We start from the raw sequence: 16,132 nt of genomic DNA, 5'->3' as shown, positions 1-16,132 counted from the left end.
AATGACTGATTACTTCACTTCTAAGTAAAGTAGTTTGGTGAGTACTGAACAAACTTTAATACAGAATACTGTATTTATAATTGTAGGCCTACGTGTATTTTATTATGTTCATTATAGGGTTGAAAGTCAATACATAAATCTAAAGTAAGTCTAATTAAGTTTGTTATTTTTCATTTTCCACTTTCCACCAAACTAGATTGATAATGTGAATCTCGGTTACTACGACACTCGTTTATAACAACATAATTTTTAAGGTCCCTTGGATGTCGTTATAACCAAGTTCTACTATAGTTTTATTTATCGACTTTGATGTATTTTATTTACTGTTTTATGGTGTCCCTAATCATAATAGGTTAGAATACTTTTGAAGATTGATGTCATTAAGATGCCACAACTATATCATTGGTGTTCACCATAGTTATAGTTCTCAGAATTATTGACTCTGTTGTTCGTAAGATTATTAGATATTGTTTTATGACATTAGTAACAATGTACCATATTTTTACAGGAAATGTGGCAGCCCAGCGGCTGGGTGTGTCATCACATTTGGTATCACGAGTTACAGGCACAATTTATATCGTTCAAGGAGACAAGAATGCCAGTCTGGAATCTTGCAACAAAGTTAATGTTGGACTGAACCTAAAATTCAGCAAACGTAATGAAGAGGTGAGTGTTGGAATTAATTATCCTTTCTCAATTTAAATTAAAGTGTTAAGCCAATAGAATAAATCATTATTCATTGTTCAATACACTCTTTTAACCCTTAACACTCATAATCATTGAATAACTTTATGGTATCCTTAATGTGTTATCTTTTGTTTCGTCTTGATTATTATTTATTGTTTGATACACTCTTTTAACATTTATAATATTTATAGATCTCTTGGATATGGAACAACAAGTTTTGATGGAGGAATCGTTGCAATAATTGAAAGTCTCAGGAATCTTCATTTCACATCATTAAATTTAAGAATGCAGTTATATTGTCAGACTCCAAAGCAGCTATTCTAGCAATAGTCTCTAAACACACACCTTCATCTCAAACAGCAGAAAAAACTAAAATGCTCTCTCAATTAATATCACTCAATAAAAGAATTGTATTCCAATGGATACCATTCCATTGTGGAATCCTGGGAAACGAGAATGCAGATGCATTAGCAAAGAAGGGCAGCACTGCTACTTACAGACCTGTTACGAAATCTACGTATTCCTCTGTGAAAAGATTTATTAAATCTACATACTTAGACTTCAACAAACAAAATTTGATAACACAATCTCAAGGGAAAAAATGGAACTCTCTGCATCATAATCCACAGTTGATTGTAGCTGCATTTAGATTGGCAACAGGCCATGATTGTTTGGCCAAACACCTGCATAGAATTGGAATATATCAGTCCCCTAACTGCCCATTGTGCAACTCAAACCAAGAAATGGATTCGGAACACCTCAAAATCTGTGCTTCAGTGGCTGACCATGATAATATCTTTGAAAAATATTGGAGTGCAAGAGGTCAAATGACTTTATTGCCAAACGCCTGGCATTAGAAAACAACAACAACATTTATAATTACTGAATAACTTTATAATATCTTTAAAAAGTTAACACAGTAAAGATATAATTTTATTCAGAGAATAAATCATGTTATGTAAGATTTGAATATAGTAGTCAACTTCCTTGAGAATTACCAGCTGTGGAGGGAAGTTTTTTTGGGTGTTGCTTCTCCCTTGCCAGTTTCATTCTATCACTGTTTTAAATGAGACAATCAGCTCAATCTTAATAAAGGGCCTTTTAATTTCGTAACTATCGTTATTCAGCAAGTGGTAGCTTATTTCTCACCAAAGAAATCAGATTTGATTCTTAACAGATTCTGTGAAGCTTTGGTGGACAAAGCAACTGTGGAATAAATTCTGTTTTTATTATTTTTTTTTCTTTATTTTAGTAGATTATTTTACGACACTTTATCTACATCTTAGGTTATTTAGCATCTGAATGAGATGAAGGTGAAATGAGTCTGGGGTCCAGCACCGAAAGTTAACCAACATTTGCTCATATTGGGTTGAGGGAAAACCCCAGAAAAAGTCTCAACCAGGTAACTTGCCCCGACAGGGAATCGAACCCGGCCACCTGGTTTTGTGGCCAGACGCACTAACCGTTACTCCACAGGTGTGGACAATATAAATTCTATATGATAGCTTAATTTTCCAGTGTCACTATTATTGCACCAATAACAGATATTCACAGTATTATTATTTCGTCAGCCTTATTATTGAATAATAACAACTTTCCATATTCTTTATTATTAACTAACCAAATTATAACTCTAATGTGATACATAGTTAATGCCAGAATGAAGAATGTACACTCAGACAATTCAGTGTTAACAAATATTTCCTGAATATTAAGTCTAACATTGCTGGATACAAAAACTTTATATTGAGAATAAGCCATGGTAATCGTAAAGAATGAGTGAAAGCACACAAAGGCTAAAATAAGTGAACAAATAAGCAAATGAATAAATATTTATATGTACGTGTATGGTCAACCAACTACGTTCTGATCGATAGATTGAGCAACCAACTGAGAAATCAATCAGCTGACTGTCCAATTGAATGACAAATTTCCAAATTGACTGTACTGTAATTGTCTTACAGGTGAACCATCTGACCAACTAACCGATTGATTGGTTAATTAATTATTTGACCAAGTAAATGAATGAATAAATGCATAAATAAGTAAATTGGTTGATTAATTGAAATATTTTGTCTAATGAACTTGTCTGAATGATGTTTTGTTAGATACCAGGATATTCTCGTAAGGAGGGAACAGTGTGGCAATACTCCAGCAAGACAGTGGAGCTCGTACGCAACTACATGAAAAAGTTTCCTGAACTGTTTGACTATCTGGCCAAACATACGGGAAATGATGTATTTTATGAATCAGATGTGTTCAAGAACGAAGATGCTGATGGGTATGTGATGCTACCAATATTGCTTGAATATTGAACATTAGTCATTGAAATTATATTATTATTATTATTATTATTATTATTATTATTATTATTATATTTTTTAGATATCTTAAATTAATGATTTCATGTAATTTAGTTGTTCCTCATTTGCAATATAGAATTATCAATACTGTTGTTTGAGTGCAAACCAGATATTATGTTTATTAAATTCAAGTTTCCCTCAGTAGTTCTAATTCCAAATATGGACATATTTCTATGTGGTGAGCCTCAGCCAGAGTGTGCAGTATGCCATGTACCAGATACGGTCGAACATATTTTATTGCATTGCACGAAATATGACCATAACCGTCGACAGTATGCAATTCGGCTGACTCTTTGTGATGCTCTTGGAAATGATTTTAATTGTACAAATGCAGTTCTGAAATTTTTATCGAATACAGGACTTGACAGGATGATTTTTATTGACCCGTTTTACTTATCTTCCAGACCCTTTACATCCAGAGGTTACTTGACATTTCGGACCTTTTACATCCGAATATTTTATAAAATTTTTATTGTTTTGAAATGCGCCAGATAATTTATTTCTTGTGCTATTTGTTTTATTATTTTATTGTTTCTTTTTAAATACTACCTAGCATCTGAGAACTGCCCACTTTTATGATTTTTATGCATCATCTTGTTGAAACTGCATTAGTGTACCTCGTTTTACCATGACGTTTTTTAGTTCGTTACAGCATTCAGTATATTGTACTGTATATATGTTTTTGGTTATATTAAAAAGTTTTGATAAGGGCACAAATAGCCATAGCAGTTGATGCGCCCTTTTAAACCACACTAACTGAACATATTTCTTTAATTCAAATAAGAGTTTCCATTAGTATGCAATAAAGTAACTGAAATTTGAAATGAGAATGTACGACCTTATATTTCCATTTTTTTTTTAATAATTGTAACATGGATAAATGATAGTGAAGCACCACACTTTTTTCTGTGTAATATTACAGAGTGAGCCAAGTAGTAGCCATTACAAACTGGCTCAAGGAGCAACCGTACACGAATGTGGAACGTCATGTTTGTGGTTCGGAAGTTCTGGAGGCAGAATTAGTCCAGGCAATTGAACAGGAGGTGGATGTATTCCAGAAGAGTGGCTACCGTGTGAAGACAGTCACAATGCAAGTGAAACCCCATCTTCTGTACAAGGTACGTGGAGTAAATTAGTTCCTTAATGATAATATCCTTCATAAACAGTTTTCTGAAAGAAAAGTGTTGACATTTTGCTTATGGTAAAGGTTTTGTAAAAAGGAAATTTATTTAATACACAAGCACTTTTGATTAGATTATGTTTCTTGTATGCCATTAAAATCAATGTTTTTATATTTCTCTTTGTATAATTTGACATTATACAACAATGTTATCAATAACAGATTACAATTCGTTATGTTGTCAGCCTGAACTACAGATGGGGAACATTGCTCCTGATCCATCTGCAAACCATAGACTGTTTGACAGAGTTGTTAATGTTCGAGAATCCTACACAGTTCCTCTGGGACTCAAAGGCACAATTATAGGTGAGTTGATGGGATATAATTGAGCCATTCAGAGCAGAAGTGGTGTAAGTCAAAATTGGGTAATGAGATTTAAAGTAAAATTTCTGTAAAATACAGTGCAAAGTAGCAATTAATATGTCATTCTTGCTATTCACTGACCACTAATAGTTTAAATAAATTGAATATTAATTGCTACTTTGCACTGTATTTTACATAATGTTTACTTTAACCCTCATTACCCATTTTTTACTTACACCACTTCTGGTCTGAATGGCTCAATTGTTTTCCTTGAACTGTTTGTATAAAAAGTTAGTGCCTTGAATAACAAATAACCATAGTTGCTGTGGTAACTCATTTGGTAGAGCATTCATTGCCTTACAAAGATTGCAGACTCAGGTTCGAATTCTGGTGATAGCAGAATCGTATTTGTTGTAGTCAATGCCGAGATTGCTGAGGGTTTTCTCAGAAGAATTTAGCCCTCTGAGAACTATAAGTTCAGAGAGAAACAGAAAGAGAAATATTTACAAGTAATGTTGAGTGATGTTGTAACTGACGTCTTTTCAGGTATTCACCATACGGATAATGAAACAGAACGGATGTATGATGTTCTGTTTGATAAGCCTTTCCCAGGAGGCCTTTCTCTTAACTGTTCAGCAAATCGTGGGTATCGACTACCACGGCCTGCAATACTTAATTTGTCTCATGGTCAGCGTGTAGAACAGGTTAAGACTGTCAGCAAACCAACGGCTGTTGTGCAGCCATCTGGTGAGTGCAATTAATTTTTATCTACTATTTATATTATTTTTTTGACATGAAATAAAAAAAAAAATGACATTTAAATATTATTCAAAGTACTTGCACCACAACTGCTTAAAAATTAGTCACTTTGTTTCAATTATTGCCCTGCAAATCTCGGAGAGAGGAGGCAACTTCCTGGAATTTGACTAAGATAAAGGAAAAGGGCATTGAACAAAATGAAGATGTTAAGGGAAAACTGTAGATTTTAATGAGGGTTTACAATGTGTTTCAATCAGAGGTGGTCCATGTCAGTGCCTTCATTCTCCGTTTCCTCCTCCTCCTGCTTTTCACTTTTGTTACCAGAGTTTCCAGATGAGAGAGTGTGAAAGACAAATCAAATTGTGGGCACAGCGTGCATTCTTTAGTCTACTGCGGTACATCCCTTTCAAACCATATTGGGAACACAACGTCTTATTGTCCAGGAAGTGGTGAAAGTTTCCCCCCTTCCAAACATAAATTTTAAAGACACCCTCGTACCGACAAAAGAACAGTAGCAGTCAAAGTCCTCACTTAAACTAAGCTGTTGTCAAGCATTTTGTTACTGTTGTAATTTTTTTTCTTTCAAGCAAATATTACATTAATTGTTATACAATAGCAATTCTTCATTTTCCTAGCAACTAAGTGTGATTGTTGTTATTACATGAAAAATATAATTTTCATGCTAATTTTAGAAATGTTGGAAATGTTAAAGAGATTGTGAATTCATGTTTGTGCGTACACTGAGAAGTATCTTTCGTAAGTTTATATTGTAGATTTGTGTATTCTATTAGGTAACACCGTGGTGCATGAGAACTACAATCCTGCTCCTTGGAACCAGAACCGCTCCATAGGCAGTGCTGGGAATATGCACAACAATTCAGCATTTGCTAGCTGGACCAGCAGTCAGTCATCTCTAAATGGAAGCCCTTATGTAATGCCTCCCCATCCTAGCAGCATAGGTGCAGCCCAGTTTTACAGAGCAATTAACAGTGTAGCTGGACAAATAAGAGGTCCTCTTCCACCACAACCAACTTTTCCAGTAAGTAGCAAAGTACAAGTAAACTCTATATTAGAAAGTTATGAGTGAATTATAATCAAACAGCTTGTATTTGAATGTTCTTGAAGGTATCTGTGGATACCATGAGTTCAGTGGTCTGTTGAAAATATATTCATTTTAGTAAGTTTTAATATTTAAAAATTCTGTAAAAAATTTTTGTTCCCATTAATGAAAATGAAATATGAAGAATTAAGAAAAACAGAGAAATTAGAAGGTTGTATAAAGATTTTGATATAGCAGTTCTGAAAAATAAGCGAATTAGCTAAGTTTTAATATTTAAAAATTCTGTAAAAAATTTTTGTTGCCATTAATGAAAATGAAATATGAAGAATTAAGAAAAACAGAGAAATTAGAAGATTGTATAAAGATTTTGATATAGCAGTTTTGAAAAATAAGCGAATTAGCTAAGTTTTAATACTTAAAAATTCTGTAAAAAATTTTTGTTCTCATTAATGAAAATGAAATATGAAGAATGAAGAAAAAGCAGAGAAATTAGAAGGTTGTATAAAGATTTTGATATAGCAGGTTTGAAAAATAAGCAAATTAGCTAAGTTTTAATATTTAAAAATTCTATAAAAAATTTTTGTTCCCATTAATGAAAATGAAATATGAAGAATTAAGAAAAACAGAGAAATTACAACGTTGTATAAAGATTTTGATATAGCAGTTCTGAAAAATAAGCGAATTAGCTAAATTTTAATATTTAAAAATTCTGTAAAAAATTTTTGTTCCCATTAATGAAAATGAAATATGATGAATTTAGAAAAACAGAGAAATTACAAGGTTGTATAAAGATTTTGATATAGCAGTTCTGAAAAATAAGCGAATTAGCTAAATTTTAATATTTAAAAATTCTGTAAAAAATTTGTGTTCCCATTAATGAAAATGAAATATGAAGAATTTAAAAAAACAGAGAAATTACAACGTTGTATAAAGATTTTGATATAGCAGTTCTGAAAAATAAGCGAATTAGCTAAATTTTAATATTTAAAAATTCTGTAAAAAATTTTTGTTCCCATTAATGAAAATGAAATATGAAGAATTAAGAAAAACAGAGAAATTAGAAGGTTGTATAAAGATTTTGATATAGCAGTTCTGAAAAATAAGCGAATTAGCTAAGTTTTAATATTTAAAAATTCTGTAAAAAATTTTTGTTGCCATTAATGAAAATGAAATATGAAGAATTAAGAAAAACAGAGAAATTAGAAGATTGTATAAAGGTTTTGATATAGCAGTTTTGAAAAATAAGCGAATTAGCTAAGTTTTAATATTTAAAAATTCTGTAAAAAATTTTTGTTGCCATTAATGAAAATGAAATATGAAGAATTAAGAAAAACAGAGAAATTAGAAGGTTGTATAAAGATTTTGATATAGCAGTTTTGAAAAATAAGCGAATTAGCTAAGTTTTAATATTTAAAAATTCTGTGAAAAAATTTTTGTTGCCATTAATGAAAATGAAATATGAAGAATGAAGAAAAACAGAGAAATTAGAAGGTTGTATAAAGATTTTGATATAGCAGTTTTGAAAAATAAGCGAATTAGCTAAGTTTTAATATTTAAAAATTCTGTGAAAAAATTTTTGTTGCCATTAATGAAAATGAAATATGAAGAATGAAGAAAAACAGAGAAATTAGAAGGTTGTATAAAGATTTTGATATAGCAGTTCTGAAAAATAAGCGAATTAGCTAAGTTTTAATATTTAACTGTCCATTGTACAACTAAAAATCAAGACATGGACTCAGAACATCTCAAAATCCGTGCTTCAGTGGCTAACCATGACAATATCTTTGAAAAATATTGGAGTACAAGAGGTCAAATAACTTTATTGTCAAATGCCTGGCATTAGAAAACAACAACATATTTAAAAATTCTGTAAAAATTTTTGTTCCCATTAATGAAAATGAAATATGAAGAATTAAGAAAAACAGAGAAATTAGAAGGTTGTATGAAGATTTTGATATAGCAGTCCTGAAGAATAAGCAAATTAGCTGGTTGGGACACATTCTCAGAAGAGACAATAACACCTTGCAAAAATGTATGGAAAGACGATCCAAATGGTTGGAGACCTCGTGACAGACTGAAATTACAATGGACAGATCGTCAGTATGGACCTGATTTTTCTAGGGTGATGCAGACACTAGACAGAGGACAGAGTATAATGGAGGAATATTGTGAACAAAGCCAAAAACTTTCTGCTGTTTGATGTGCTACGGAATTGATTGGTTCATTTCAGTAGACTTCAAGGCTGCCATTCAAGCAAAAATATTAAACTCCAAGCTACATTCCAATGTAATAGTATAAATTAGGAAAGGACAGAGTGGAGTGGAGGAAAATTGTAAACAAGGCAGAAAACCTTCTGCTGTTTGTTGTGCTACAGAAATGATTGATTTATTTCAGCCGACTTCAAGGCTGTCATTCAAGCAAAAATACAAGGTGGAGCAAAATGTATAGTACAATTACATAATACAATGCTGCATAACAGTACGTAGCCATAGAATCCCCATATAACGGGGTTATGGAGGACATCATTTACCTCCTCCCTCCGTTATAGCTTGAACGTGGTACCGTCAGTGCTAACAGAAACTTTTTATATAAAGCTTGAATTATAAACTCTGAGGGCCGTATTCATAGACATTTTTAGCGCGGGCTTTCGGTGGATGATCAGCGTTTTTCGTATTCATAAACCAGTGTTATCGATAGGATATGATTTGAATTCTGTACAAGTAACCAGTGGATAGCCGGGGCTAGCTTAGTACACTCGTAGCGCGTGCTGCGAAATGTCTATGAATAGCACCCTGATTGTTTTATTTAATCTCGTCTTTAAGTTTACACATTATACCGGGATCACTTTTATTTTTTCTGCATTGTTGTGCAGTATGTTATTCATACAGCTCCAAGTGGCGGCCTGAACACCTGCAGACTTCTAACACATGAGTACAGGCTGTTACAAAAGAAATATTACAGTGCTTCCATTCCTCAAATGAGGAAATTTAAAATATATATTATAGTCCAGACACATGATCTGAAGACACGAATTCGTCAATTTAAGCACAGAAACTTAATCATAAACAAAAGCAAGAAAAATCTTTTGAATTCAGTACTTTTATGTTTTGATTCTCTAAGTCATAAATAGGAGTGTTATGATTTCCTAACATTGTTAACTTTGTTACTTGATAAAACATAACCAAGACTGAATATCCATTTTTTCGATATTTGTTACAGTGGATTGCACTCCATAACTAGCATAATTATTCTGCATTGCGATTGAATTTCGTTTAGGTTGGTAACAGACAGCAACAACAACAACAACAGCAGCAGCAGCAGCAGCAGCAGCAGAATGCTTTGTCTTCAAGAAAGACAAAACAACAGAATTACAGCAGTCCAGTTGCCAAAGTCTCAGGATCGACTGCCAACAACATTGCGTCCACATCTCCAGAATACCAAGCCATTTGGACACAGTTGGAGGTTGGTAATGACATGGTATTGTTATTTTTTTACTGTTGATAAAATGTTGTTACATAATGGAAATAAAGTGAATCCTCTGCTTAAGGTATTACCACAGTCTAGTATATACAGTCACGAAGCTTGAGTTGATGAGGGTACTAGGAACAATAGACTGTGCCGGTACTGTTTCACATTGTATGTGATGAGGCGATAGTAGCGATCCTAGTGGTTAGCAACTATCTATGGATGCATATTCCCTACGTATTGGGCTTTGTAACTGTATAGACTAGACTGTGGTATTACTACAGTTTATTATATACAGTCACGAAGCTCAATACGTAAGGAATATGACAGTTGAACTTGCTAGTAGCTAGTCACAAGGATCGCTACTTTCGCCTCATCACAGTCCCCTTCCCTAGCAGACGACAAAATGTATTATACTTTCGTTATCGTGTTATTTTGGAAAAATGAACACCTTACTTTCATTATTGAAATATTAAATACATAAGGTTTATTTATTTTTTTCATGAAGTATATTAAATTCCACCAAAAAGTCGAAGTTACAAGAAATAGTAATAATATTGTTTTTGGGGCGTTTATACAAAATGAACTAAAATTTAATGTAATCTTGAACGAGTGGGACGATAATGAACTACGGAATTAATAAAATATTAATTTGCAGTTACCATTAAAACAACAAAATAATAATGGTAATAATGGAAATATGAATTGAGTGTAACTTATGTGTACTGGTACTTGTAATGTAGGCCTAGTTATCGAAGTAGGATGAAGTTAAGCAATAATAATCACACTACAATCGAAAATAAAAACATGATCAATCAATTTTATTGCAACAGACTTATTTTTTCTATGTCTCTAATAAAGTAATACATACAAATAATAATAAAATGAGTACAGTCAAAAACACTTTTCTGTTTCATAAAATGAAATATGTCAGAAAAGTCTTGAAAATTGTAAAATTGTAAAATTTTGCTTGTCATGGTAAAAAACTTTTATGAAACAGAAATGTGACAAATTGCCACGATTTTTCCTCACAGGCGGAATTTTTTATGAGACATAAATTTGACAATTTATAGAGTTGTCATTTGTTATTTGTCAGAATGACATATTTACAATTGTCAAGTTTTATGAAATAGGCCCCAGGTAAGTCTTTTCGGGGCCCTTTAGACTTAAGTTCTCTTCATTACACTCATCAAAATTCTCACTAATAATTTATGGATATTTTTATGAAAGAAGCATACGTCCAGAGCTGTAATGTCTGTAATGTGCGTGCCAAGTTGTACGATATTCACTAATGTTCAATTCTGACATTTTCAGTTGAAAAGTTTCCTTTCATGAGTTTCATGGGATATTTTTTCATTTCATTTATTGTATTCAAATTTACATCTTTCATGAAGTATAAATTACTTTGTTTTTTACACGTGGTTTATATCTCATACTTTCACTGAAATAAAATTAGACATGAAACATATAATTTGAATGATATACTGCCATTATTTATTTTATTGCTTCCTCAAATTTCGAGGTTGCCTGTAGACAAAAGTATACCAGATAATAAATAATAGAGAAATTTGAGGAGTTTGCTTTCTTTTGTTCTTTATAACATTGTTGTAATATCTGCTCATAACCTTGACAACCAATCATTAAAACGTTCACGAAACTGAACTTTTTAATCTCTTATCAGTACATCTATATAATAATAATACTTTGTTTGTCAAAGATTGATTAATATTTTATATAGTCTTTGTTTCGGTACCAGTATATAAGTTTATGTTGGCGTGTATTTGTAGTGTCCATGTTATTTAAGTTTATAAATTAAAAGCTTGTAGGTCAAAGCTGTCCACAACTGAAGCTTCATGTTGATCTTTCAGCAGAACCAGTCAGCAGCAGCTCAGCAGCAGAAACAGTCCTCATCAAATAATGAGGTAAAAATAAATAATGGAAATCAATATTTCAAAATCGTTTCTGTGTAAAATTACAGTGTTAAGTGAAGTGTTGAAGATAACACAAGTTAGTCTTGAAACTCAATAGCTGAACTGGAAGTTGTTTAAACTCAATAGCTAAACTGAAAGTTGTTTATTCAACTGTTTGAAGACAGGTTGAATCTCATAAGTGACACCAATAAGGCATCACTAATGAGGCAACTAACAAGCAAACAATCTAATGGGGGCAGATAAAATAGTTAAATTTTTTCATCCGCCATGTTAATAATATCGAAAGAAGTGCTTATACAAATTTTGGTCACTCGATCGCAATTATGAGGCTGTACAGAAAGTGATTTTCCCTGGGGCCCTTTACAGAAAAAAAGCACAATTCCATGGAAAGATTTATTGAAACAGATACAGCAATTATTGCGCTATTTGTCAACATATCCCCCACTGGATTTGAAACATTTGTCATACGATGGGATCAGTTTTTGTATTCGTGTCATAGAAGTCTGCTGCCTGGGATTGAACCAGTGTGCGATAGCTGTCTGCACCTCTCTATCGATCTCATGATATGACAAATGTCTCACTTCCGGTGGGGAATATGTTGAAAAATAGCTCAACAATTGCTTTGTCTGTTTCAATAAATTTTTCCAATTAAATTGTGTTTTCTTTCTGGTAACAGATCTTGGCGAACTTATTTTTTTATGGCCCTCGTAATTGCGGTCGAGTGGCCAAAATTTGTATAAGCCCTTCTTTTGACATTATTAACATGCTGGAAGAAAAAATTTAACTTTTTTATTGCCCCCACCAGATTGTTTGCTTGTAAGCCAGGAGATAATGGGGTAGGGTGGCCAGTTCCTTTTCTCTTCCATTGCATACATCAGTGACTAGTAACATATTTCCCTAGATGTTCTTCCTCAGACTCATATTGTCAAGTGAGATGTATTGCTTTGAAGTGATGTTTTAAATAACTCTTCAAATGAAAACATATCCATAAATTCAAGTTGCTTACTATCAAAAGAAGAAAATAATGTACTTTTATGACTGTAATTAAACATATATGGACTATTGGTTATTGTTTCACGTTTTACGAGCAATAACTTTCTGGCTATGAAAGCATAGTATAATGATAGCAAACCTCGTTATTTAGTAGTCTAATGTGCAGTATTTTATGATGAATTTTCTCATTCACATTTCTTTCTCTCTTAGTTTCTGATTGGAGAATTAAAGATCATGCATTATCACACATAAATGCTTGCCTTGTTCCATACAAACAGTAGTAACAGTGAATAGCAAGAACTGACAAGTGGATTGGTTTCGAACATTGAAGGAGCATATTATTATGTTACAAGTTAGTATTTTGTTTCTTCATATGCGTGAGAGAGTGGCTTTAATAGGAGACTGATCTGTATGCGGCAATATGGAAGAATTGAAGTGGTATAATATGTAGAAAATCTGGTGTTTTTACGTGGCAGGATATCTCTCAATTTTGTACTTTACGACCGAGTCTTTTTGTAGTGGCCTATTTCATGAATCTCTCACCTCCTGTCTCTACAAGATTGGAATATATGCAGGTCCAGATTGGTCTCATTGTAATAAACATTCTTAGAAAGAGTTAGCATTGTTTACTAATGCTTTGCATTTGATAGTGGGTTATCAGTATTCTTACTATTCAATATTTTTTCGCTAATAGATCCCACAGGTATCGCAAGTTCTTCTGTATTCTCTCACAGAGGACAATTTTAATTAGTGTAAATAATTATGACTATATTTACATGGTAGCTGGTAGTCATCGTCTATGATTATTTTGAATTTTGTCACTGCAATTTTATTCGAGCATATAGATGATTTCTCGTATTTTTTTTTTATGTCTACACAACTGACTTCATGTGAATGAATGACGAACAGTCAAGTACCCGCCATTAGTTAAAAAAAAAAAAAATGTATATGTAAGTACATCATATTAATCCCTGCTGTGGCTGAGTGGTGAGACAGCTCGGGTTCAAGTCTTGATCAGGTCTGAAATTTTGGAAGACATAATACATCTACATATGCCAAACACATAACTAATGCCAACCACTCATACAATAACATAAATACAGACATGGAAATCCTACACATACAACGCAAAAACCAAAAACTCAACAAACTAGAACAATATGAAATATACAGACACACTAAAACACACCCTAATCAAATACTCAACACACAGATCAATTTCAGAACACACACACTATTTGACACAACTCTTCATCACACGAACGCACCCACACAACAGGCAGTGAAGTTGAGATGACACCGAGACACAGAAGGCTCAGAGGATGGTGTCTGGCAGCACCGAAACAGCTGTAAGCCGCACATGTTTACATAATTAACACGAGTAAGATCGCCATTTAATAAATTATTTGAAATTTTTTATTAAAAAATACAAGATCGCATTTGGGGTTTTCTCTAGGTTCTCCCATTTTCTCCATATTAGGCATCTACATCATTCCATCACCATTTCTCCATTTTGTCGTCATTCCATAGCATTCCCCGATCCCCGACTGGCAACGCACAGAGGGGACTGACCTAGGAATAAGGGAGGTGACCTGCTCGAAATCTGGGTTCACAGCGAACCTTAGTATAGTCAGCTGGTGTCGGTTTGGGAATGCGCCTAGCTTTTGGATTAGCACAATGGATCGTAACAGGTCACAGTGCTGGGTCATAGTGTCCCCCTCCCATAAATTCCATTCCAATTCCAAATATATATATATATATACACACATGTTATTCTGACTTCAATAGCCCTTAGCTTTATATTGATATTGGTAAGCTTTACAGATGTTAATAGTAAATTCTTAGATCTGCTTCGGATTACTTTCACAGAAAAATTATTGTAGGGATGTGTTGTTGTTTGGTCAACTATCCGAAGACAGGTTGAACTTCTGAAGTGACCCCAATAAGGCATCACTAATGAGGCAATTAAGCCAGGAGATAATGGGGTAGAGTGGCCAGTTTCTGTCCTCCTCCATTGCATACATTGCTGACTAGTAACATATTTCACTATCAGAAGTTTAATATGTATACAAACAATTGTTCTTTCTGTGACGCATATCAATTTGATTGAAGTTTTGGCTGATATGTATGGATATGGAATTAAAATTTGGAGTAAGTCTTGATGGGAGTCCTCCTGTATGTAGGCAACAATTTCACACGACTTTCCACAAGTAGCCTAAAATATACAAGGGCTCTTGTTTACTGCACATGTGCATGGGAAAGGTGGGTGGGGGGGGGGGAGGGAGAAAGAGAGAGAGTCTAAGTAAATGATGCAAAGTTCTGTAATGGAAAGGAATCAAATCTGGCAATTTTTAAATCCTCGGTAGAGATTTAAGTTTAATTATCTGGTTATTCTTGATTGTAGATTGGGGAAGACGCAGGCACAGAGATGTTGAAGAAAATGCTGAGAATTTCTGAAGAACCCTCTACACCAAATTCTCCTGGCAGTGCCTCTTCTCAGAAAGGTCTCCCATCACGTCATCCTAGTAAACAAGTACCTGTCGAAAAGTTTGAGGTAAAATATATTCTGTCTCCTTAGCACTTGGTAATTTCATTATTCCACAGAAAGTGGATGGGTTGATAAATTTGTGATAGCTTACAAAATTTTGAAGTTCAAATGTCTGTGATTAACCACATGCAGTCCTTACACTGAGATCTGAGTTGTCTTTTGAATACACTGTAGTATGGTATATAGAAGCAAATGTCACAGGAGTAGTATTTTATAAAACCTTATGCAAGAACATTTTACTTTTTCATGGTATGAAGGATAAAAATAAATCTTTGTGATGTTGCATGGTGCATGGAAATAGATATCTCCATCATCAGTGATATTGAGACAGTAACGTTGAGCATTTTTGTCTAAGGTTATTTCTCCTAAGCTGCTGGATAAGCCTTGTTCATGTTTAGTATCTGTGAGTCTACTTAAGAATGATGTATATGAAATATAATAACTTTCAGCAAACAGTTAATGAATCTTTATTTGAAATCAGTAACAGGATATTGGCGATTAAATTCAAGTCAAATCTTTTGATTTTCTTCATGACTTTTGTATTAAGTAGAATAAACTGGCAATTGCCGTCTCTCACATCGTAACTCCCACAGTAATTTTTTTTCCGGTCGTGTTCTGCCATATAATTATCATTCCTAATAAATTCATCACACTTATGCCTCTATAATTTGTACATTATTTCCTGTCTCCGTTTTTTAATATGTTATTGACATACACTGTTTTTCATTCTTGGGATATTTATTCTTCTCTATAAAACTGATTAAAAACATATTATGTGAAGAGCTTAGTTCCTGTGTAAGTTTTCAAGTTTGTATTAGTTGCACATGTTAGTGTTTTGCAATG

The 16,132-nt window shown here is 33.2% G+C and overlaps 1 protein-coding gene across 4 annotated transcripts in view; it reads left to right on the top strand.

The window, feature by feature from the left end:
- Positions 1-16,132, top strand: part of pcm (5'-3' exoribonuclease pacman) — an 84,000-nt gene that overhangs the window by 47,279 nt on the left and 20,589 nt on the right. The window contains exons 18-26 of one of the 4 annotated variants that reach the window (XM_069844292.1): positions 509-666; positions 2,796-2,968; positions 3,973-4,168; positions 4,416-4,536; positions 5,080-5,280; positions 6,084-6,331; positions 9,629-9,814; positions 11,686-11,739; positions 15,146-15,295. In XM_069844292.1, the coding sequence (XP_069700393.1) occupies positions 509-666; positions 2,796-2,968; positions 3,973-4,168; positions 4,416-4,536; positions 5,080-5,280; positions 6,084-6,331; positions 9,629-9,814; positions 11,686-11,739; positions 15,146-15,295 (1,487 nt within the window). The remainder of the gene's footprint in view (positions 1-508; positions 667-2,795; positions 2,969-3,972; positions 4,169-4,415; positions 4,537-5,079; positions 5,281-6,083; positions 6,332-9,628; positions 9,815-11,685; positions 11,740-15,145; positions 15,296-16,132) is intronic. The other 3 variants (XM_069844293.1, XM_069844295.1, XM_069844294.1) reach the window with 3 other exon arrangements.

The sequence above is a fragment of the Periplaneta americana genome, chromosome 13 (assembly GCF_040183065.1).
Source record: "Periplaneta americana isolate PAMFEO1 chromosome 13, P.americana_PAMFEO1_priV1, whole genome shotgun sequence".
In the NCBI taxonomy this organism is placed as follows: Eukaryota; Metazoa; Arthropoda; class Insecta; order Blattodea; family Blattidae; genus Periplaneta; species Periplaneta americana.
Note: the sequence above shows the minus strand (reverse complement) of the source record. Positions and strands in the feature narration are given on the sequence as shown.